This window comes from Eublepharis macularius, chromosome 15, assembly GCF_028583425.1.
Source record: "Eublepharis macularius isolate TG4126 chromosome 15, MPM_Emac_v1.0, whole genome shotgun sequence".
Taxonomy (NCBI): domain Eukaryota; kingdom Metazoa; phylum Chordata; class Lepidosauria; order Squamata; family Eublepharidae; genus Eublepharis; species Eublepharis macularius.
Genome location: NC_072804.1, coordinates 12,524,571 through 12,549,048, shown reverse-complemented (window position 1 = coordinate 12,549,048; position 24,478 = coordinate 12,524,571). Strand labels below are relative to the sequence as shown.

The following is a 24,478-nucleotide window of genomic DNA, read 5'->3' as shown; positions in this document are numbered from 1 at the left end:
TAGGAACAAGAAGATCAGAATGGAAAGCTAAAATTTGTCATGACTGCCATTCAGGAGGGAAATTGTCTGGCTTCCATCGATCTCTCAGAGGCACTTCCAACATTGGGCCCTTTCCTTTGAGCTGAAAATGCCACCTATGTTCATCAGAATCCTAGTAGCACTGATAGCATGGTTAGGCCATGGAGAGTGGCTCCTTTCCCATATCCAAATGACATCTTGATCTGCGCACTTCAGAAATGCCTGTTGCCATATCATGGGGTGTTAGATAACAAGAGGTCCAAGACAGTTGAATTGCCAGAGATCCTCAAATACGAAAACAATCAGTGGCTGTACCTCATTCAGTCCCACGATGGTGTCCCACTCAGGGAACCAGAGAGGATAGTGATGACCATAGACATGTCTTTGGGGATGGGGATCCCACACTCAAGGAAGAATGGCATAGGTCATCTGGCTGAAGGACAAATGATCCACAGGGTAAACCTTTTGGAACTCGGACTTCCGGTTTGGGATCCATGGAGGTCTAACGCAGCTCTAATTGTGGAGCTGACCGGGCTGCCGTTCAAGCGGCCGGCGGGGCAAAATCAAGCCCGCGGCCAACTGTTCTCAGGCAGAGAACAGGCATAGAACGCTCAAGCACCTCAGGGCGCGTTGATCTCGGGCGAGGGGGGGTCCTACGCAACAGATCCTCTCCCGACCCTTGAGGTCCCACCCTAAGACAGGTCGGCTATAATCTCTGCGGCAGTCCTGGTGCCAATGCGGTTGGCATAAGACCTACATGCCCAAGCTTCAACAGGGGCAAGAAGAGTGGATGGGAATCTAAGATTGAAACAGCGATTACAACCCAAGGAAAGTGAATGAGAAGGTAAAGATCACTATCTCTTGAAACGGGACAGATTACTTAAAGTAAAGGAGAATTAAAGCAGACTTTTAAACTGCAACAGACTAAGTATAAGGAGGGGAGGACTCGGCAAGAATTATATTAGAAAAAGGACTAAGTTAAACGAAGTTATTAAAGAAATTGGACTATTGTTTTGAATACCTGTGGCTATAAGGAGATATCAGGCTGTGAGAAAGTTTCACCATCGCGAGAACTGCTGGGGAAGTCGGGAAACAGGAAGTACGTAACAACAATAGAGTTGCTGGAGAGAAGCGGCCCTTGCCGGAGGGCAGGAAGTAGGGAATCACCATTTTTGAAAGGGGAAGAGCCGCGGCTTCAGCGAAAGAGGAAGTAAGCCATATTGGATTACAAAAATCATAGAGGAACCATAGAGAAAAGACGCCCGACATTTTGGACTCTTTAAAAGTTTTTTTTTGGAAAGACCGGGACATTTAAACTAAAAGGACATTAAATTAAACGCCACGGAGCTAAGGAAGAGAGCGGACTCGTGGGAGCGAGCCAAAGCAAGCCCCACGATGTCGAAAAAAGAGTGGCAATTGGCGATAGAGAATTTGGATAAAAAACTTTTAGAAGTGATTAAGGAGCTCAAGGACATGAAACTGGAGTTGGTGAAAGAGCTTAAAGAGTTTAAAGAGACAGTAAAAAATGAGCTGGCAGAAGTGAAGAAAGGTATGGAAACAATGCAAAATGACCTGCAGGGAACACAGCAAAGAGTCAAGGTAGTGGAAAGTGCGGTGGAGAACTTAGCAGATACGCAACGAACAGAGATGAGGGTGATGAGGGGGAGAATGGCGGTTGCAGAAAGTAAACATATGGAGAAGCAGCTGAGGTTTCGCGGCTTGCCGGAAGTGGAAGGAAAGACAGCTCAAGAACAGATCGCTGAGGTGTTAGCTGAATACCTGGGGAAGGAGGAGGAGGAAGTTGTGGCTATCCTAGATGTGGTATATCGTGTAAATTCAAGAATCGCGACCCAGAGGAAACTACCAAGAGATGTGATTGTGCAATTCACGACCAGAAATATAAAAGAGAAGATTGTGACTAAACAGTTTCAAGATCCATTGGAGATTGATGGCAAGACGATTATTATCGTGAAGGAATTACCCAGATCGGTGTTGTTAGATCAAAAAAAATATAAAGCTCTAATTCAGATTCTGAAGGACATGAAAATAAGGTACAGATGGGAACTACCAGAAGGAGTGTCCTTTGAATTTGGAGGAGCGAAAAAGCGCATTAGATCTGAATCAGAGATGGAACAGTTTATAAGGGACAATGAAAAGGACTTACCAGCAACAAGATTATGAATATGGAGTGCAAAGTTTTATCTTGGAATGTAAATGGACTTAATTCACCGAATAAGAGAAAAAGTATTTTCTACTGGCTATTAAAACAAAAATGTGATATTGTATGCCTGCAAGAGACTCATATTAGAAAGCAGGATGCAAAGTATCTAAAATTGAATAAATTGGGCAGTGATTTTGTAGCGGCTTCTAATAAGAAAAAAAGGGGAGTGGTATTGTATATAAAAGAGGAGCTACAGCCAAAGTTAGTGATGAGAGATGCGGAAGCCAGATTTTTAGCAGTGGAATGTATATGGAATTTAAAGAGAGTATTGGTGATTGGAATTTATGCACCTAATGGAGCAAAAGAAAGCTTCTTTGAGGACTTGAGGAAGCAATTAGATGAACTTTCTTATGACCAGATAATTCTTGCAGGAGACTTCAATGGAGTGACAAACTTGGAACTAGATAAAAAGTCAGCAACTGCACAAAAGAAAAGAGGACTATTACCAAAGACGTTTTTTGTATTGACGCAACAGGAAACATTAGAAGATGTATGGAGAAGACAAAATCCCAAAGGCAGACAATATACGTTTTTCTCCGCGAGACACTCTACGTTATCAAGAATTGATATGATCTGGGCCTCAAAAGACTTAGCGCTTTGGACTAAGGACGTGGAAATAATGCCTATGGTAGGCTCAGATCATAATCCAATTATGTGGAAGTTGGGGGAAAGGAGTAAAAGGAGAGGATGGAGAATAAATGAGGATTTGCTGCAAGAGGGAGAAAATATGGAGATGTTGAGAAGAGAAACAAAGTTTTTCATACAATATAACATGAATAGAGAAGTACCAACCAACAAGGTATGGGACACCTACAAGGCAGTAATTAGAGGCATATTAATGGACTTAAATGGAAGAGCCAGGGGAAAAAAAGAAGAGAAGAGACAGGAGATCACGGAGAAAATAAAAGCCAAAGAAATACAGTTAAAGAAAAGACCAGGGAAAAAGAAAATCTGCCAGGACATTAAAATTCTTCAAGAACAGCTGACAGCAATGAATAACAAAGAATTGGAATGGAATCTTAAGAGAATGAATCAAAAGTCGTTTGAAGGCGCAAATAAACCTGGGAAATATTTGGCATGGCAATTGAAGAAGAGAAAGGAGAAGAAAATAATAAATAAAATCTGTGAGGACAATAAAGTGTACCTGGAACAGACAGCTATTAGCAGAGCCTTTTATAAATTTTATGCCAAATTGTACAATAAAAAAGAGGTGAATAAAGACTCAATAGCGACATATTTGGAGAAAATGAAGCTCCCAGTAATTTCGGAAGCTTGGAGAGACAAATTGAACAATGAAGTAACGGAGGAAGAAATAAGAAAGGCAATACAGTCAACAAACTTGGGAAAGGCGCCAGGACCGGATGGACTTACAGCCAAATTTTACAAGGTAATGGCTAATGAACTGGCACCATTCCTAAAAGATGTGATTAATGGTTTTTTAAAGATTCAACGGATCCCAGACACTTGGAGCGAAGCCAATATATCACTGATCCCCAAAGAGGGGCAAGATTTGACTAATGTGAAAAATTATAAACCTATATCGTTACTTAATAATGATTACAAAATTTTTGCGAAGATATTGGCGGAAAGAGTGAAGGGATGGCTTTCTGAAGTTATTGAGGAGGAGCAAGCTGGTTTTTTGCCAAACAGACAAATCAAAGACAATTTAAGGACAGTTATAAATGCTATTGAATACTATGACAAACGTTGTGACAAGGAGGTTGGTTTCTTCTTTGTGGACGCTGAAAAAGCGTTTGACAATTTGAACTGGGACTTTATGTTTGCCACCATGGAAAAGCTACAAATGGGAGAAAGATTCATAAGAGCAGTAAAGGAAATTTACAGAGACCAGAGTGCAGCAATTGTGGTGAATGACGAGGTGACCAAGAAATTGACTATAGGTAAAGGAACAAGACAAGGTTGCCCGTTGTCTCCACTGTTGTTTATTTTGGTTTTGGAAATACTGATGATACAGATACGAGAAGACAATGCAATCCGTGGAATAAAAATAAAGGACTTTTCCTATAAGGTCAGAGCATTTGCGGACGATATAATGCTAATTGTGGAAGATCCAATGGAGAATATGCCAAAAGTAATTGAGAAGATTAAGGAATTTGGAGATTTGGCAGGATTTTATGTAAACAAAAAGAAGTCAAAGATACTATGTAAAAATATGACTAAACAAAAACAACAATTATTAATGGAAATAATAGACTGCGAAGTAACAAGTAAGGTGAAATATCTGGGAATTGAATTGACTGCAAAGAATATAGATTTATTTAAAAATAACTATGAGAAATTGTGGACTCAGATAGAGCAAGACTTGATTAAATGGAATAGACTGAACTTGTCATGGTTGGGAAGAATTGCAGTAATTAAGATGAATGTGCTGCCAAGAGTGATGTTTCTGTTACAGACAATACCAATTATCCGAGACTCTAAGCAGTTTGAAAAATGGCAGAGGAAAATATCAGATTTTGTTTGGGCAGGCAAAAAGCCTCAAGTGAAAATGAAAGTGTTACAAGATGCAAAAGAAAGAGGCGGAACTGCAACTGCCCAACCTAAGACTTTATTATGACGCAATTTGTTTAGTGTGGTTGAAAGATTGGATGACGCTGAAAAACCGGAAATTACTGGCCTTAGAAGGATATAAAAAAATATTCAGATGGCATGCATACTTATGGTATGATAAAGTAAAAGCGGACTCTATGTTCTTACATCATTATATTCGGAGAAGCCTATTCACAACTTGGAAGAAGTACAGAAATTACCTACAAGATGGAATCCCCTCATGGGTGGTTCCACATGAAGTAATAGATCCGAGAACTGTCGATAATGAACAACAGTGTTTAACATACAAGGAGATAACCCGAATGGAATTTTCTAAACCCAAAATAAAGACGCAGGACGAGTTGTCTCCAAGTTACGATTGGTTTCAGTATAGACAGATTAGAGATCTTTATAATTCGGACTGTGTGAAGGGAGGGATAAGAATGAAGAATTCGGAATTAGAACAGGCACTTTTACAAGAGGACAAAAAGGAAATCTCTAAGGTATATAAAGTGCTGCTGAAATGGTATACTGAAGATGAAACAGTTAAAGTGCAAATGGTGAAGTGGGCTATAAACTTTAATAAGGAAATAACAATTGAGGCGTGGGAATACTTGTGGAAAAATACATTGAAGATCACGACATGCACCAATATCAAAGAGAATGTCTATAAAATGATTTATCGTTGGTATATGACACCAAAGAAAATTGCGCTAGGGAATCTGAACAAATCTAATAAATGCTGGAAATGTAAAAAGCATGAGGGATCTTTGTATCATATGTGGTGGACTTGTGAGGTAGCTAGGCAGTACTGGGGGGAAATAATAAGAGTAATAAGCGAGATTTTACAATTTCAAATTAATAAGAACCCAGAACTCCTGCTACTGAACTTGGGAATGGAGGACATTCCAGCACAATATAGGACATTGCTATTTTACATGACAGCAGCGGCTAGACTTTTGTACGCGCAAAAGTGGAAAGTGCAAGAAGTGCCAACTATTGAGGACTGGATTTATAAATTGCTGTACATGGCGGAAATGGACAAAATGACAAGGAAACTGAGAGACCTTGATCCAGGACAGTTTAACACGGATTGGGAGAAGCTGAAACAATATTTAGTGAAGAAATGGGAGGTGGGAGGAGAACTGTGGCAGTTTGAAAATTACTGAAATACAATAAAAGTAGAGGGAGGTGACTTTACCGGGGGGCGGAGAGTTAAATGAGAATTTCTAAGCAACTATTTTATTAGACTATTATATATAGCATTAAGTATTATAGGTGTTATTATAAGAATTATAATGATAGAAATTAACTAACTATAAGGATAGAAACTAATTAATTTCATTTCTGGCAATAATTGTATAATGGAGATAATTTTATAATTGCAATGAAGAAATTTAAGCAAGGTGGGAAAATATATATTAATGTATAGATCATGTATTAAATTGATTGACTTAGTTTGGAGGTATATATGGGTCAAATTGGTTGACTATTTTTGGTGGATAGTTGCATAATGGAAGAATTATATAATTATATAATTAAAACAGTACGAAGATAAGATATGTAGAAAAAGTAATATATAGAGTATAAGTTAAATTGGTTGACTTATATTGAATGTACTGTTTATAGAAGTATCTAAAATTATGCTAAATGAGGGATAAATTGTTTGTCCCATATTGAAGATGAGATTACAAGATAGAGTATAGAGTACCAAAATTAGCTAAATGATTATTATTAAAAGAAAATATGCCAAGAATGTATTATTTAGTTATGCATTAATTACTTGTTAAAGCAAGTAGGAAGACAGAAGGAGCACTGTGTTATATAGATAAGCTTAGAAGAAAGTGAAAGTTTACGTTTGATAGATAGAATAAATTTGAAATGAATAAGGGAAAAGGGACAAGGGGTTGGAAAACTGTTGGAAGTCAACAAAAGGGGGGGAAAGGGAGGGGGTTAGAATTGGAAAAATTAAAGGAAACTGATTGTAATGTACAAGTTAATGACATCTAATCCAATAAAATTAAAAAAAAAAAAAGAATTGCCAGAGATCCTCAAATAGGAAAACAATCAGTGGCTGTACCTCATTCAGTCCCACGATGGTGTCCCACTCAGGGAACCAGAGAGGACAGTGATGACCATAGACATGTCTTTGGGGATGGGGATCCCACACTCAAGGAAGAATGGCATAGGTCATCTGGCTGAAGGACAAATGATCCACAGGGTAAACCTTTTGGAACTCGGAGCCATCAGACACAGTATGGTGGTATCTCAGAATCTTCCCACAGGTCACTATATGTTTATACAGAGGACAACTCTGAGGTGGACTGACTAAGCCAGAGAGTGATGAACCAAGCAAAATGGATGCTATCCAGAGAGATTCCCCAACTGGTCTACCAGTTTTCGACAAGGCGCAAGGAGAAGAAACCCTCAAACCGTAGGGATAGATGATGTGAGCAGCAAGCTGCCTTCACACATCCTGAATGTCTTCCACAGTACAGCTATTGCACAGGGCTGTACAGAAGATCACACGGTAAAGTGCAGAAGTGATGCTAATAGCAACCTTCAGTTCCAGAAAGACACGGTCTGAAAACCTGAAGAATCTTTCAAGCATGGATCCCTGCAGGAGGGCCCATTGATGCAGGGATCAATACGATACCCCTGACCAGATCTGACAAACCTCACAGTGTGGAGGTCGAACACAAACAGCTAATAGGGTTGGACTGAACAGAAGGCATGATTGGTACTATGCTAGTCTCCAGGAAGAGTTCCACAGAATCTTTAAAAAAAATCCTTCCAAGTTCCCAGAAGAGTGCATGGATAGAGCCATGTAATCTTTTGGGGCTAATTAGGGAGTTACTATCCTTCTTCAAGAAGGGTAGAAGAAAAATCTTAATACCAACACCCTTAGACAACGGGTAGTGACCATCCCAACAATTAGGGGTTCTAGGAAGGGACGTTCCCTTATATATCATCTTCATGGCAATGGATTCTAAAAGGGGACTCTTCCAAGGATTCATTGATTTTTTTCCACATGAAATCTTAATCTGGTATTGAGTGCATTATACAAAAGATGCCTTGAGCCTATGACCTCATGTACCCTAAAGGAACTGACCTCTAAAGCCATCTTTCAGATGAGAATAAAATCAGCTAGACAAGTGTCAGAATGGCAGGCACTAGCAGTAGCTATGCCCTTTCCTCCAAGATGGTAGAGCAAATTATGAACAAAAACAACTTTCTTCCAAAGGTGAACTTCATATTTTCATAGGACAGGAGAGATAGTGCTTCCCTCCTTCGATTCTAATCCAAAGCACAGGAAGAAAATAAATAAATAAATAAATAATTCTCACTACCTTGATATACGTAGAGATGTGAGATTCCATTTGGGCAGGACTAAACAGTGTTTCAGAAATCTGAGACGCTAGTTGTGTGTTTGCAGGAGATCCTTCTTGGGACCCAGAGTGTCCTTTTCTTGGGTAATTAGGTAAAACAGAAGTTATGTAATTCTGGCATGTCAAGCCAGAGGTCTGGAGATGCCCATAGACATCAGGGCACACTCACTAAGGGAACAGCAACACAGGCAGCCTATAAATCCTTTAGTCATTAGAAACTATCGATAGGTGTTCACATGGAAATCAGTATATTCTCTCATCAAGAAATATAGGATAGGTAAGTTGTCTTCCCCAGAGACAACCTTTAGTGGGAGGATACTACTACACACCCTTTAGGCCTGGAAGCCGGACTACCCACCCTGGGGTACACTGCTATGGTATGTCCCAAAAGTAAGGACTGCCCCACTCCTAGGACCACCGGAGAATGGAAGATTTGTATTTACTTACTGTGAACCTTCCTTTCTCGGTGGTCCAGGAGTGGGGCAGTCCTGCCCACCCGAGTTTCTTGCGGTGTGGCTTCTAGGATTGGATGAAGAGTTAGGACGATGGTCTTCCTCCCAGTGGATTCAAGGGAGGGATCATTGTATTTAAAAAAAAATGAGGGGAGTTATTATTTTCCCTTCTGGTATCGTGATGCGGAGTCAGGGCTTGGGAACAGACTGGTGATTCTAGGGAAAAGCCCCTCCAGGATCAAAATCAGCTGACTGACCCTGCCTTCGGAGAGGAGGAGCTATATCCCAAAAGTAAGGACTGCCCCACTCCTGGACCACCGAGAAAGGAAGCTTCACGGTAAGTGAATACAAATCTTCCAGTCTACCACCAAGATATTCAACCAATTTTCTCAATATGTGGACACCCATGGGTGGACTTGTTTGCTTCCACACCAAGTGCCACTAGTTTTGTTCCATAGCTATCTCAGACCCTCTTTCAATACGGGATGTTTTTCAAATTCCATGGAAAAGCGATTTTTTCTACGTCTTCCCTCCCCTTCCTCTCCTTGTGAAGGTGTTAGTGAAACTCTGTTCCGACCAAACTACTTGTATACTACTGCTTTGACTTTGGCCTTAACAGACATGGTTCCCTCTGCTCTGGGATCTATCCCTTTATCCCTTAAACAGCCTAATTCATACAAGTCTCCTGCTCCATCACAGTGTCTAGTCCCTACAAGCTTAAGGAGCTGAAGAGATCAAGCTTGGTTTATCTCCTCAGGGGAACAAGGTAGCTCATGTTCTGTTAGCATCTAGGAAAACTGCCACTAGAAGGTCCAATTTAGCCAAGTGGTCAAAATTTCTATCTGGGCTAGGTCAAATGGCGTTAACCATCTAACATGTGATTTGTTGTACATTTTCCAGTATCTCCTACATTAACAGTGAAATCCTAAGCAGAGTTACTCCAGTCTAAGCCCATTGATTTAAGTGGGCTTAGACTGGAGTATCTCATCTTAGGATTTCACGCTTTGTGGACCTGGGCCTGGTAGTTAATTCTGTGAAGACGTACCTTGCCACCATTTCAGCTTTTCAGGATAAGACAAGACAGAAGGTCCTACCATTTTCGCTTGTGAAATTTCTAAAAAGATTTTGAAAGGTTTGTTCCATCTCCATCCTGTTTCCTTACCAGTACTACAGTGGAGTTTATCTTTGATTTTATCTTCATTAATGTATAAACCGTTTGAATCAGTGGCCACCAGTGATTTGGATGTTCTTTTATATAAGACAGCGTTTCTTGTACCATTACCTTGGCTAGGAGGGTGTGGCCCTTAGGCGTGACCTTCATGCAGAGCCTAGAAGGTTGGATGGGGGAGGGGGAGGGGAAGACAAGGATGAGCTCATTTCATGTCATAGGGAGATATGGTTCCGACTGGCACTCCAAGGACACTTTCCCAGGCCAGTTGAGAAAGTGAAAGTAGCCACCTGCAAGATAAGCAATTCACAGCTACACAGTTAGACAACTACACAGATATTTCTTTACATATTCTCAGAGGCTCAGAATACGGTACAGAGTATAATAGACATACATGGCAGATAAGCAGGCTGCATCTGACACCATGCTTATGACGCATTTCTCCATAGATGTAGATTCCAGAAGAGATGCAGCTGTGGGGAAAACAGTGATTCAGTCAGTATTTCACTGATCAGCTCACACTCACCTTGGTAAATGAGTTTGCTAATGTCTCATGTGGGACTGCTCAGATGTCACAGAGATTACAAGAGGGTTGCACTTACCTGCAACTGTTGTTCACCAAGAGGTCTTCTGTGCAGGCACATATCCCTCCTTCCTATCCCTGCTGTGGGCTTTCTTATTCCTTTACCAGTTTTTTCTCCTTGGCGGCGATGGGAGGACTGAGGGAGGAGCACTCTCCCTGCTCTGGGTCACATGCCTCTTTGGGCAGAGCAGGGCAGGGTGGGGCGGAGAGCTCCTAGCACCTTGGAAAGCTAACCAATGTTTCGTCAAGTTCTCCACGACTGGTGCTACGCATGCGCAGTCCCATGTGTGCCTGCACAGAAGACCACTCAATGAACAACAGTTACCAGTAAGTGCAACCTTGTTTTCTTTCAGGGCGAGGGCTTATTGCTGTATATTGTCTATCTATTATTTGCTATCTATTAGAGTTTCTAGGCAAGTATTCCATTATTATTGTATCCAGAGATATTTTTACATGGTTTTCTTCTTTTCAAGTTTTGAATCTTGTGATGGTGGAATAAGCAGAACTGCCAAGTTCATAAATATTTTTACTTGTTTTAACCATGTCGAATTAAAAATGTAGTAGTATTATGTGTTTCATTCTAGGATGTTTTGTACTATGAACAGCTAAAATCGAATGTGATTCTCCATGACCTTTTGGTGGACAGCCTGATTTATAAAGTGAGTAATTCTGATTGTTATATTTGTCTGTTTTTTCCTAGCCACAGTGTAGCCTTTATACAATGCTTAGAAATATCAGAATCTGAGACAGCAATCCTAAACAGGTCTGTACAGAATCTTACTTAGGCCTGTTCAATGGGGCTTGCCCCCAGGAAAGCATTCTTAGGATTGCACTGAGTGAAAGTTTCAAATGAAATTAAGGCTTGTTTGAAAAAGGCATCTAATGGGTGCATCTAAATCAGGGCTCCTCAACATTGCACTCATGGGTGCTATGGCACCTACTGGCACCCTTACTAGCACCCTTCCTAGGTGCTATTGTTATGCGCTAGGAAGAATATTGGATATTTATGGTGTAATGTAGACAGTGGTTTTATGTAAAGTACTTTACCTGTGCAAATAGTGGAGTGATACTCTTAAAAAGAGTGGGACTTGATTCTGACACTATTGGGCTGCTCAACTAAAATGCTTAATGCACCTAACTAAAACTTCTATTGAGGTCATTAGATCTTCAGCGTTTAACATATTTTTCTAATTCAGGTGGAAGTTGATGACAATACTACTATAGCACATTTTGTTTACTTTTCAGAAATTATTTATGTTCCTGTCAAAATCTGGCCAAAAATTTCCCTTTCTATACAAACATCCAAGGAGCTCTCACCAGCTCTTCAGTACTAACTGCCATTGTTGCAAGTAATAGTAGATGTTAAATATGTATTCGCTGGACAGCCAGGTGAAGTAGGTTTCCCCCACACACACACCTTTCTTTTTGCTTAAGTGTGTTGGATGCCTGCAAAATAAAGACAGATACTTCCAGATGAGTGTTTTTAAAGCTAGCTCAATATGTATACTTATTTTGTGTGTATACAAGAAAATATTTTCAAGCAGTATGTTACTTTTAAAAGGCATCCTAGTAAACAGGACTTTTTCTGGAAATGTTGAAGACCTACTGTCAAAGTAATGCTTAAGCTCACTTCCTGACGTCTTGTGGTTGGCAGGCATTTTGTGGTTGTACCCACCACCCTGTGTCAAAATTCCAAAGGTGCCTACTAGTTGTAAAATGTTGGAGACCCCTGGTCAAAATTATATCTACAAGGGTACAATTTCATGTTTAATGTTTCTGCTGGCTTTTACATTGAATCAAATTGTCTTTGAAGGGGAGATTTTTTAATAGCTTTGATTGGCCTGATGGAAGAGGGAGAAGTTGAGCCTTTTTCACAGAAAGAATTTCCATTGTGCAAAAACTAGCTTCTTTGACACTGGTTATGCTTATGCGTTGCAGGAGCTTTCTAGATGGAAAAGTTGTATCTCAGCCTCAAAGTACTGTGGTTTTTAATTGCAGGACGTGAAATTGACAGCCAGCAATGATGACTATTATTTTGTATTTGAAGATTATTTATATCAGGTAAGTAACTATAGCTGTCATGGCACTTCATAGGGAAAAGTAACACCAACAGTAGCTTATTTTAAAGTCTAGTAAAGTTCAACCCTAACCCTAGTAATGCCCAATAAATGGGAAGTGTACTGCAGAAGAGGTAAATCATCTAGATGGCTCAACTGCTACAATTGAACAGATCTATCAGTCATTACCCAATTCATTTATGCCTGCAAGTCCTTAAAGATTTGTCATAGACAACCTTCAGCCAGCAGTTCTGAATGAATTCACAGATTCACTGTAAGTAAGCAGTGGGATAAATTCATAGCCACTTTCAGCTTGATGCTGAGACTCATCTGTGGGCTGGGGCAGGATGTGTAGGGTAGAAAAAGGTGCCCAGTTTGTTTTGATTAGATTAGTCTTACATCATATTGGACACAAATTTTTCTGAAATCTGGATTGAGATTGGAGTCTGAGAATGGCTGAGAGAAGCTAAAGGCTTCAAAGCTGTTAATGTACCCTGGGGAATGCTTGCATACACGGTAGGAAATTTCTCATTGTACATACACTGCCTTCTCCAACAGGAAAGAGAATGGGGCCTTTTCTATATAAACAAATTATGGTGGGAGATAGCGACTGTCAGTCAGCTCCCATGCTGACTGTTTTCCGGGCTTAATTGCCAGATAGGGTTGGGGAAATCAAACCGAGCCCGACTCTTTACTGATAAGGGACGCTCCTGCTCTTGTGTCCAAAGGAATATCAGAGGATTTGGGGGGTTCTTTTTCATTAGACATCTTAAAGATCTTCTGTGCCCTATTGACATGAAAGCAAAATCAGAGCCAGGCCAGCCAGAAGGGTGAGTAAGTCTGCCCATGGATTATTTGTATATATATCAGCTGGAACTCTTTTAGCCTATATTTGGCTTATTTTTTATCTTCTCTTCTTTCCTTGGAAAAACTTTCAGCTACAGTCTGTGTGTAACTTTTGTTTTCTTTTTGGAATGGAGAGAGCTAATAAAACTTATAGCTATTCATAGAACTTAATTATTCATTTTTCATTTGGATATTAATTTGACTCTAAAAATACCTGCATTTGGTTTAATTTTGTTTCTACAAAATTCTCACTGGAAATTGAAGGAAAAGAAATACAAATATTTCAAGATTTGCCACCAAACATAATAAAGAATTGAAAAGAATTTGGAGCTCGATACTTTTGGAAGATTCCCTTCACCTTAGAAGTATTCCTGTTACAGGGCAAAAGAATAATAACAACAGGTGAACAAGCAGAAGTACTATTACATGAATTGGAAACAGAGAATAGAGATTAAGGTGATAAAGGTTTGAGGTCAGAAGATATAGATCATGCAATCGGAGAGAAAGAAGGAGCGATCAGTAAGGAGGAAAAGATAAAATAAAATGAACGGACTCAAAATAATTTAAGTAAATTTGAATAATAATAATAACAACAACAACAACATTCGATTTATATACCGCCCTTTAGGACAACTTAACATCACCTCAGAGCAGTTTACAAAGTATGTCATTATTATCCCTACAACAGTCACCCTTTTTACTATCCTCACAACAAACATCAGATATTTACTTGACGCAATCAAATATTCAAGAAGAAAAGGGGAAGTAGAAACAGCATTTATGTTTTTGGATGCCAAGAAAGCTTTTGATAATGTGTCTTGGATATTTTTGATGAAAGTATTACACAGTATGAACTGCAGCATAGAATTTTTAAATTGGATGCAAAGTATCTATACTCATTGGCAAGTAAAATTCTAGTAAATGGCTCTTTATTGGGAAAAATTGAAATGGCAAAAGGAACTCAGCTGGAGTGTCCAGTATCACCGCTATTATTTATTGACGCATTGGAAATACTGGTTGTGCAAATCAGGCAGGAAATGAGAATTGTTGGAATAAAAGACAGCAAAGAAGAATACAAAATAAAAAGTTATGTGGATGATGTCGTTATATCAGTAACAAAACCAAATGTTTCCTTAAAATATGTAATGGAACAAATATTAAGATTTCAGCTATGTTCTGGCTACAAATTGAAGTGACGTATGTGCGGCTAGCAATGTTAGTTATAGGGAATCTTCCCGCCTTTTGGAAAGAAGACCGTTAATGGGGTTGGGGGGTTGGGTGAGACATTGTTTTAGAGTAGACAGTGAGAAAGATGAACTTATCTTTGGTTCTCAAGAAGGATACATTTCGAGCCAGTTTCAGCTGGCAGTCAAGGACACTGGCTCAGCGGAGCAAGAAAGAGAAAGTAATCATTTGCAAGATAACCTACTGGCACTGCAGCAATAAAGAACTCCCTATACTCTCAGAGACCAGGGACCAGAGGGTGATATACATTCATGACAGATATGCAGGAGGCATATATGACAACCATTTTGGATTCAAATCTCTGTGTTTTTTTAGGTTCTAGAGTTCCAGGACCATTATTTTCAATGGGGAATGCATACAAGTGTCTAGGGCAACTGTTTATCTTCTGAGAACATCTAGACTGATCCACTGAGAAGATGCCCTTCCAAGCTCAGTTCTAGCAAAATGGAAACCCTGAAAAAAATATTTTATAGCAAACTAGATAGCATCCAAACGGTCGGGCACATAGGGAAGAGATTCAGAGAAATATCCCAGAGATGTGTATTGTACTGAGGAAGTCAAAAATGCCTTTATAGAAAGAAAGTTGATTATAGGAAAAAGGGAGGAAAGGTGGGTTGATTCAAAAGGGAAAGAAAGGAGGACAAAATACAAAAGCCAGGGGAAAGCACACTATCACACAGCACAATTTCTCAAATAAAACAAAAATGTTGAGCTAACTCAGCTAAGCACACTTTACCTAAGTTTGAGAAGGTTCCTCAGTATGTACAGAGTTCCTTGCATTTCCAAGATAGTGACCCCTGGCTTAACCCCTGGCTCACTGGTCTTGGAGTCTCCAGATGTTCCAAAATGGGGACAAAGAAAAGTCCAGAGCTCCCAGATATTTATGGGCAATTCAGCCTGACCTAAGCCGGCCTTCTCGGTGAGATTGATTTAACAGATCTAACCAATCTCTGATGTCAGAGACTATTGCTACCAATCAAAGAATTATCACAGGATGCTCCCACCATTTTAATGGCTCTGCAGTAACATAAGAAAGGGAATCTGGCCCAAACCAGTGGCCCTTTGTCAAAAAAGCATTAAGTTGGCTTGGTAGCCCTAATGTGGAACAGAGTATAAAGCATTATTCTCACGTAAGCCCTATTCTGTCCCTATAGGAAGGCTTTCACTCTAGCGAGAAGTGATGCCATGCCATTCAAGGTAATGGAAGGGAGATATAAGAAGATACCTTATGATCAAATGGATTTGCAGATGTCCCCTTGGAGAGGTGGAAACACTGGAATGTATGTTTTTTCGCTGCCCCCTCTATAAAAGGATTAGAGACTTGACAATTCTTCCCTTGTTATCTGGATTGGAGGGAATACCAGATAACATATCCTTGGCAAAGCTATTGGCTGACAAAAATCCAGCTGTCACTAGGATGACAGCTAAATTTTGCGCCCAGGTGATTGCGCAACAAAACAGACCATCAAATACTGGAATGGCCATGAGGGATTCCTCTCACCCTGATTCAGTTTTAAAGACTTCTGCCTAATAACGCTTTTATATCAGGGGAATACAGTGAAATAAAATTCATTCAGGATTTTATTAAGCTTACCTCTATATTGGTGTATTAGGATATGTGTTTAGATATTTTATTTGAAGTATATGAATTCAAAATAATGTATTTTATCTTGCTCTATGTTCTGATTGTATTATGTATAGCTGGTCTAATGACCATTACAGTAAATACTACTACTCATGTAAGCCCCAGGGGTCCAAGACCCAGACACTCTAGGTGGCACTCTTGAGCCATATTACATCTTAGGGTTCTGTCACACCCTCAGTCTGCCATCAGTCTCTATGGAGGACTTGGGGGGTGGGCTGGAGTCACTGTTTTTCAACAAATTACACTTAAATTGCAGTGGAGCTTTTTCTGCCTGTCTGAGAGCCAATTTGGTGTAGTGGTTGAGAGCGGCGGGAGAACTGGGTTTGATTCCCCACTCTTCCACTTGAAGCCAGCTGGGTGACCTTGGGTCAGTCACAGTTTCTTGGAGCTGTCTCAGCCCCATCCACCTCACCGGGTGATTGTCGTGAGGATAATAATAACACACTTTGTAAACCACTTTAAGTGGGTGGCATATAAATCAAATGTTGTTGTTGTTGTTGTTATATTACCAAATTAGGTCTTTCTCTATACAGCCATACTAAGTTCTCTAAAATGGCTGTCAAGCAACAGCCACAGGCATTTAAAAAAAATCCTGTTGCATTCATTTCATTTCCCTACTTTTATAGTGACTGACTACCCTTTTTAAAAATCTTTCTGATGAAAACTCTGCATCTGCTATCCTTCCTTATCATGGTCTTCTGTTTGTTTTCTTTCATACAGTGAGGGATGCTTCCTTTGCAGATCCATCCACTTCCCACCTGCCATTAGTCCCTCTGGGGTCTGTTTGCAGGGGATGGGGCAAGGCAGTCATTGTTTTTCAGCCAAATATTTAAAAAACGAGGTTGAGCTTCTTCTGCCTGTCCAGCAAAGAATCCCCAAGTTGGCCAAATTGGCCAAAGAGTTTGAAGGCTACAGGCCCCTGAACAAGCCCAAGCTTTTTACTTTCAGAAGGAGAAAAACTCTATGAGGGGGGAGAGATATCTCTGTGATCCTCAATATGGGGCATATCCCATCACTCACCTGGTGAAGGATATACCACCTTTCCACACATGTGAATGTGTGTAGAGCACACAGTTAAGTCCAGTGAGAAGAAATATAATTTAAGATAAGTTTTAGTTAAAGAAGAGTTTCATTTAAGAACTCTTTACAATAATATATACAACAAACAGGGAGAGACATATTCATCACTTATACAGGAGACAGAGACACAGTTTCTGTAACAGACATTTTACAACTGACACAGAACAGAATCTTCACTTACAGCAGGGAGGGGCTACTTCAGGAGCTACAGACAAACAAACTATACCAAGTATCAAGCCCATCACTCTACAAGCACCCTGCACATTTAAATGAGACCATGGTGCTTTATTTCTACAAACTGGACAAAGAGTTTGAAGGCTACAGGCCCCTGAACAAGCCCAAGCTTTCTACTTTCAGAAGGAGAAAAACCCTCTCTCTCCACCCCACAAAGGAAAGGGGAGAAGAATGGCAGCTCTCTGCAGCTTGAGATTGGCTGGGAGTGCTCTGTGCTCCTCTCTTGTAAGGGTCTGATTGGAAGGGAGAAAGTCCATTGTCCAGGAAATCAGTAAAATCAAATAAAAACGTGTGCTCATGCTGCATGGCTGTTAAGTATCGGAAGATGAGGGGGGAACCCAGATATTTTCAGGGAGGGTGTTTCTTTATTCTCAAGCATCTTGGATTTGTGTTACTGTTCCAAAAAATCAATGTAATAATTTTAATCAGCAATTTTCTTGTATATTTTTGGCTCAGGAATTCTATTATGCATACCCCTAAGTCCTTCTTCCTCTCCTTAACGCAGCACTCCAGGTAAACAGAATTAGACATAAGAAATGTTGGCTTTACTGCCAGACCCTAAATCTACACTGGAATCAATCTTCTGAGTTAAAGAGCCATAGGATGTCTTATGGGGGAAAGATTCAGGGTACTTTCATAAGCAACCTGCCAGATTTCAGTCTCAACCTACTTACTCCCCTAGTGGGTTTGCATACTTTCTAAGTAACTTGGCTGAAAAGACTGAAGCATTAAGGCAAAATGAGATAGTTACAATCCCTGCAGATCAGAACACAAGTTTTATTCTAACAAAAAGTTAGGTTAATTAGTACCACACAAAGAACAGAAGTGCATTCAGATGGTTCTAGGTTCTCCTAGTTGCCATAGCTACTCCATTGTCTGCAGATGATCCATGGACAAAAAAGGCAGTTGCTGGACTTAGAAGTCAAGAGGCATTCTCTGTCTCTCTCTGCCCTCCTGGCAGAAGGTGTAGTGTGGCAAATAGGAAACATATTTATTTATTTAGAACATTTCTAAGCAGCCTCTTCAGAATCCTGCTCAAGGCAGCTTACAATTAAAAATTATAGTATAAGAAAACAAGCCATTAAAAAAGATAAATAAAACAGAAGGAAACCATGAAAAAGATGATAAGATAAAACCCCTAATTAAAAGCCTAGGTTCTCCTGGCACCTAAAAGAAAGTAAAAGTAAAGTTGGTGCCAGATGGGAGGACCTTCTAAAGGCCAAGAGCCACCACATAAAATGCCTTCTCTCTAGTTGCCACTTGTTTCACCTCTGAAGGCAGAGGCATAGAGAACAGGGTTTGAAAGGCACACCTTAACTGATGGGCTGGATAGTATGGAAGGAGACAGTCTTTCAGGTAGGGTTGGATCCCATTGAAAAGACAAGTGCAAAATGGAGAGATGTTCCCCCCTCTTGCAGCATACCTCTAATTTCCCTTTCATGTTGTGTTTGGGGGAATTCCGTCTCCCTCAAGAGCAGCATTTCAGGGGGACACGTGGAGCTACTTTGGAAGCGGAGAGGTGGGAAACTTGTACTTCCGTACACATAATTTTAACATGATACAATCCATTGCTTTTGCTTACTCCAAATGAGGTCCCTAACTAAGAATTAATTTTATAAAGTTGGGAGTAAAATAGATGTATAGCAAATCCTGCTTGAGGATTAATGTCTTATATACTATACCGCAGAGCCAGTCTGGGCTTTTCCCATTCCATTGACATTCGGTGTATATTTACAACCTTGCCCCTTAGAACTAGATACACAAATGGATTTACTGAGAAATATATACAATTTCTTTAATATAACAGGTAATCTTATCTCTATGTGGTGTTATTATTTATGATTTATATCAACACAGCAACAAAAAGAAGGTTATTCCTAGGAGTCTAGAATCTAAATTTTGAGACCAGTAAGGTGGGACACCAATAAGAGAGAGAGCAGGCAAGAAAAAAGGCAAGGGTAATAAGGATTGATGAATGAATGAACAAATGAATGAATATTTTATTTGCGGTCCAAGACCATTACTATAGCAATACATCCTTAACAGTCAATAAAATTAATTCCAGCATAAAAGTGTAAAAAGACATAAAAATACATGTAACTTTTAAGGTATTTAAAGCACATTTGAATAAATATAGTTCCCTAGGAGCAGAAGTGATTCTAATATTTAAAATATTAATATTAAAATAGTTAAAAATCTTAAAAGGAGCAAAACAAGCAAGGTATGGCCATGCTTCTTATTATGGAATTTAACCAAATGGAGACAGAATTTGGCTGTTTGCCTGGAGATAGTCGGATTTTCATCAATTAGGAGTTTCTCCAGGCAGGCCTTATCTGCCTCTATAATTGGTCTGTCTAAGAGTGGGGAAATAAACTTTTCCCTTTAAACTTGATGAAAAGGACAGTGAAAGAACATCTGAAGAAGTGATTCCACTTCACCAGTGGAATAACAGCAGCATCTGTTGTCATATGGGATCTTCCTATATTTCCCTTTGGTGACCATTGAGGGGATAACTGCACATCAGACCAAGGTGAAAGCTCTTCTATAGGACGGGACATCCAAGTGAGTAAGATATTTGCCATATCCGTAACATACCTGGATTTCCTAGGGGACATAAAATTGAGATTGAGTTGACTCTCATTGGCGCTCTATATCTCTCATTCTTTGTTTGATAATGCCTTTTGCCTGGGCACTGCCCTGAGCCAGAAGGTCATCAGGCGAGAGTCCCATTCTTTCTAGATGCAGAGGAGTTAGCCGTGTTAGTCTGTGGTAGCAAAATCAAAAAGAGTCCAGTAGCACCTTTAAGACTAACCAATTTTATTGTAGCATAAGCTTTCGAGAATCAAGTTCTCTTTGTCAGATGCATGGCACAGAAACCGTCTGATGAAGAGAACTTGATTCTCGAAAGCTTATGCTACAATAAAATTGGTTAGTCTTAAAGGTGCTACCATTCTTTCTAGGTTGGTCTTAACCATCCGCATCCACCTAGGCTGGTAAGGATCTTGGTTTGTTAAAGGGAGAAGGCCTTTTTGATTGGTATAGATCCTGGTATAGATCTCTGATAAGCAAAGAATAGCAATATTCTGGCTTAAGTTCTCATTTGACCTGTTTCTAGCTGTAAAAGGGCATTTGACACACCTGGGGGTACCTGTAAGATGACACGAATAAATTTAGATTGAGTCTTCTCAAGGACTCGCAAATTGTCGGTGGAGATGCCCAGGTTAATACCAAATAGGAGTTGTGATAGGGCTTTAGCTTGATACAGCTTCAGTGCTGCCAGGACATATAAGCCCCCCTTAGATCGAAAAAATAATCAAAATAGCATGCACCACCCTTTCAGCTCTCTCCTGCATCAGGTTGCAGTGTGCTGTGTTGACCCCAGAATCCTGTATAACCACCCTTAGGTAGATAAATTTGTTTACTTGTTAAATTTTATTCCCTTTCATCATCCAGGATCGCTTCTTAGGGCATCTGCCACATGCCATCACTTTTGTTTTTATCGAAGTTGATTGTTAGGTGTTCTTTGTTGCAGTATGTTGTAAATCTATCTAGCACCCTTCGAAGTCCCAATGGGGTCCTGGATAATAGGGTTGCATCATCTGTGTAAAGCAGAATTGGTAAATGGCACGAAGCAAGCTTCGGCAGGTGGAAATTGAGGTCAGTCATATATTTCACCATGTAACTAATGTAATAGTTGAATAACATGAGGGCCAGTAGGCAGCCCTGCCTGACTTCCTTAGAAGTTTTTATTGTGCCAGTGAGTAGTCCCTGCCGGTTACATCTCACTCTAAGGTATGATTCCTCATGTAGGGCATGCTAGAGCTCTATACTAGAGCTCTCTAATTTTTGCCGCAGTCTCTGTCTTGAGATAGAATCAAAAGCTGCCGTCAAGTCAATGAAGGCAGCATATAGAGAAGTTGGACCTTTGGCAGAGTATTTTTGAATTAACTGTTGAAGCACCAAACAGTGCTCAGCCGTCAACCTTCCTACCCTAAAACCTGCCTGTTCCAATGGGATAATTTCTCTTGTTCTAGCCATATTTCAAGTTTATCTGAAAAGTGCCTTGTATATATTTTACTGATGATGTTTAAGAGGCTTATAGGCCTATAGTTTCCTGGATTATTTTTGTTGCCCTTAAAAATAGGGACAACAATAGTGGTCCCCTACTACTTTGCAATTCAGCCAGTTTGGTCTATATATATGTAAACAAGGTTGCAAGAAATTGGCCCACCAATCTGCATTCTCTTTTTAGTACTTCAGGGGGTATTCCATCTAATCCTGAGGCTCTTCCATTTTTTAAACGGGCAATGTGGGCTCTTATTTCTGGGGGACTGACAGGAAGCTGTGCCAGAAAGTTCTCTGTATTTCTGGAGAAGGTAGGCTGACTATGGTCATCGTAGAGGTTCTGAAAAAATACAGTCAAATTTTCAGCAGAAGGTGAGGGCATCTTAGGCCGCCTAATTTTAGATTCTAAAATAGGACAGAATTATTTTGTTTTACTGCCTGAATAAGTTACTCCCATAGATTCCTTAAGGGTTTAAGGTAAGCAAACGCAATTGTATGTATGAAAGCTTCATTTCAATGGGGATGGAGACTGAGAGTAAATATTCAAGGACCTTGTAGAGAAAGTGAGTTTTGAGGAGGAACCTGAAGGGGATGAGAGGTGTGGAACCACCTAGGAGTTCGCTGAGAGGTTCGCAGAAGTAAATGCAGGGATTATATTGGTGGTGATAGTTTTGCAGACACTTGTCCCGAACTTTCAGCACAGGAAACCTTGGATAATACTTCTTTTCCACCCTGAATGTTTGTGATGAAGTGGCTGTAAGCCTAAATGAACACTCATCCATGGTGTATTATCTTTTATTCCAGAAAGGGGGACGCTCAGTAATTTGTATGGAATTGTCTATATTGCTTCTTTTAAATCTATTTAAAGAGGAGGTGATTACATTTGTAAATTGCCTTAATGTGCATTTAATTGCTATGTCAACATAAATGTCATGGGGGAAGCTTCATTTTCAGGGAACTTCCAACTCAATTAGTCACAGCTGTTTGGGGCTTGTCATTTTGATCTTTTATCATTACACAAGGGAAATTTAACTCTTCTGATGGTCGAATGTTACTACTCTTTAGAGAGCAGACTGACCTGTGTCATCCTGAGACTACTGTGGGCAAGAAAACAACAATCATGTAGTTTCTAATCTACTTGCTACGACAAGGATATGCTTCTGTTTGTAATCTTCCTTACAAGGTTGAGGAAAAACAAACCAAAATGAACAAAATGCATAAGTGCTTGTTTTGTTTTTCTTAACCTTTTTGGTTACCTGATTCCTTCCCCTTTGGTTTTCATCTTCCTCTCAAGCCCTGCTCTGTATCCCTCCTTTCTTTGATGATACTCTCTGTTGATGACCAGAAACAGGTTTTTTTCCCAGTGGTGACAGCTCACTTGTGAAATATCCTTTCCTTTGAAATTGCCTGGCACCCTCACTGCACTCTCTTAAGTGCCAGGCCAAAATTTTCTACTTATTCAGACTTTTAATTGTTTTTTTTTAAAAAAGAACACATTGTTTTATAGCCTGTTTGAAGTGTGAGGAATATTTGAGTAATTTTAAGCTGCTCCTTGATTTATGTTGTTTTGTGCTCTGGCTGTTATTTTAATGCAGAGTTATAATGAATAACTCTTACGGTGCTTTATGATATTATCATGTTTTATTTTGTAAGCCACCTTGAGCAGGTTTCCTTAAGAAATGACATAGAATTTTTTTTCGAATAAATAATAGCTTGCAGAAGTTATTGTCTTTGTGCATCTTGGTCAATAATACAGTTTTAAATTTTATGTAAAATACTCATAATTATATAGTTGTTTATGCCATTCTAGGGAATTGGTGAGTTGCCAAAAATATGTTTCATAGTCCAACTATGTTTTAAAAATAGCTTTTTTCTGACTTTTTGCTTTTGCTTAATTTAACATCCTTTCCAGCCAATGGTTACCTGACAATTTTGGTAGATGGAAGGCTTCAGCCTTTGAATTGAGTAGTCTTTTCTTTGTTAGTCATTCAGAATTCCAAAGTGTGTATGTGTGAGTCAGTGAATAAGAGAGAGAGAGAGAAAATACCGAATCAATTTTTTACCTAGAATCAAAAAGTGGGGGGAAGGGATGTTTATAATTTATCAGGGCAAATATTCCCCATCCTAACTGCATATGCTTAAACAAAATAATAAATTGAATGAAATGTTTCCGAGGTGGGGCAAAACAATCTTTAAAAGTGATTTAGGGCAGAACTACTATTACCACCCAAAGTGAGGTTCCAGACCCTCATTATATAAAGGTAGGGTAGGATCATTTGCAGGGGAGAGTCAGTGAGCACAAAGAGGGTGCATATTCCTTCCCGTGGGTTCTGATGCCCACCTCCCTAACCACTTTTTCAACTCTCTTTCACCCAACTGGCCACTGAAAAATATTGCTGTGAGGAAAAACAGTGTAGGGAGAATTTCAAGGAGAAATTGGTAGGTACAGGTTTTTCCAGGAATCTCTTCCACTGTTGGTGGTGATTTCATCTGGCACAAGGTGCCCTCCCTTTATGCAAGAGGCTCTTCTGCTGACCTCTTGCCTCAACCCAACATGCAGCTCTGCCTCAGGGCTGATTCCCATGGGCAGCAATTGTGTGGCCACAGAAAGATTTTCCTTTCAAGCTTCACCCTTGCTGGCTACAGATGAATGTTGTGTTGAGGAATCGGAGCAGTTTCTATCTGACTGCTTCTCTGGCACTCAGTGTAGGTAACTTGGTAAGTGTACGAACAGAATGGAGAAGTTCTGGGGGAGGGGGATAGCCCAACAAGGAGGGGTAACGTCCGTGTATTCTGTGTTTCTGATTTTATCCGGTGCATTCCTATCCCGTCCTTCCTTCAAGGATCTCAAGGCTGTGTTCTTGGTGTCTCTTTCCCTCATTTTAAACTCACAGCAACCCTGTGGGATACAGTAGGTTGGGAGTA

General features: G+C 39.9%; 1 protein-coding gene across 2 annotated transcripts in view; it reads left to right on the top strand.

Annotated features, from left to right (window-relative positions):
* TBC1D19 (TBC1 domain family member 19) overlaps positions 1 to 24,478 on the top strand; it is a 205,867-nt gene that overhangs the window by 135,621 nt on the left and 45,768 nt on the right. For both annotated transcript variants that reach the window (XM_054999858.1, XM_054999857.1), the window contains 2 exons: positions 10,966 to 11,040; positions 12,380 to 12,442. In XM_054999858.1, coding sequence (XP_054855833.1) covers positions 10,966 to 11,040; positions 12,380 to 12,442 — 138 coding nt within the window. The remainder of the gene's footprint in view (positions 1 to 10,965; positions 11,041 to 12,379; positions 12,443 to 24,478) is intronic.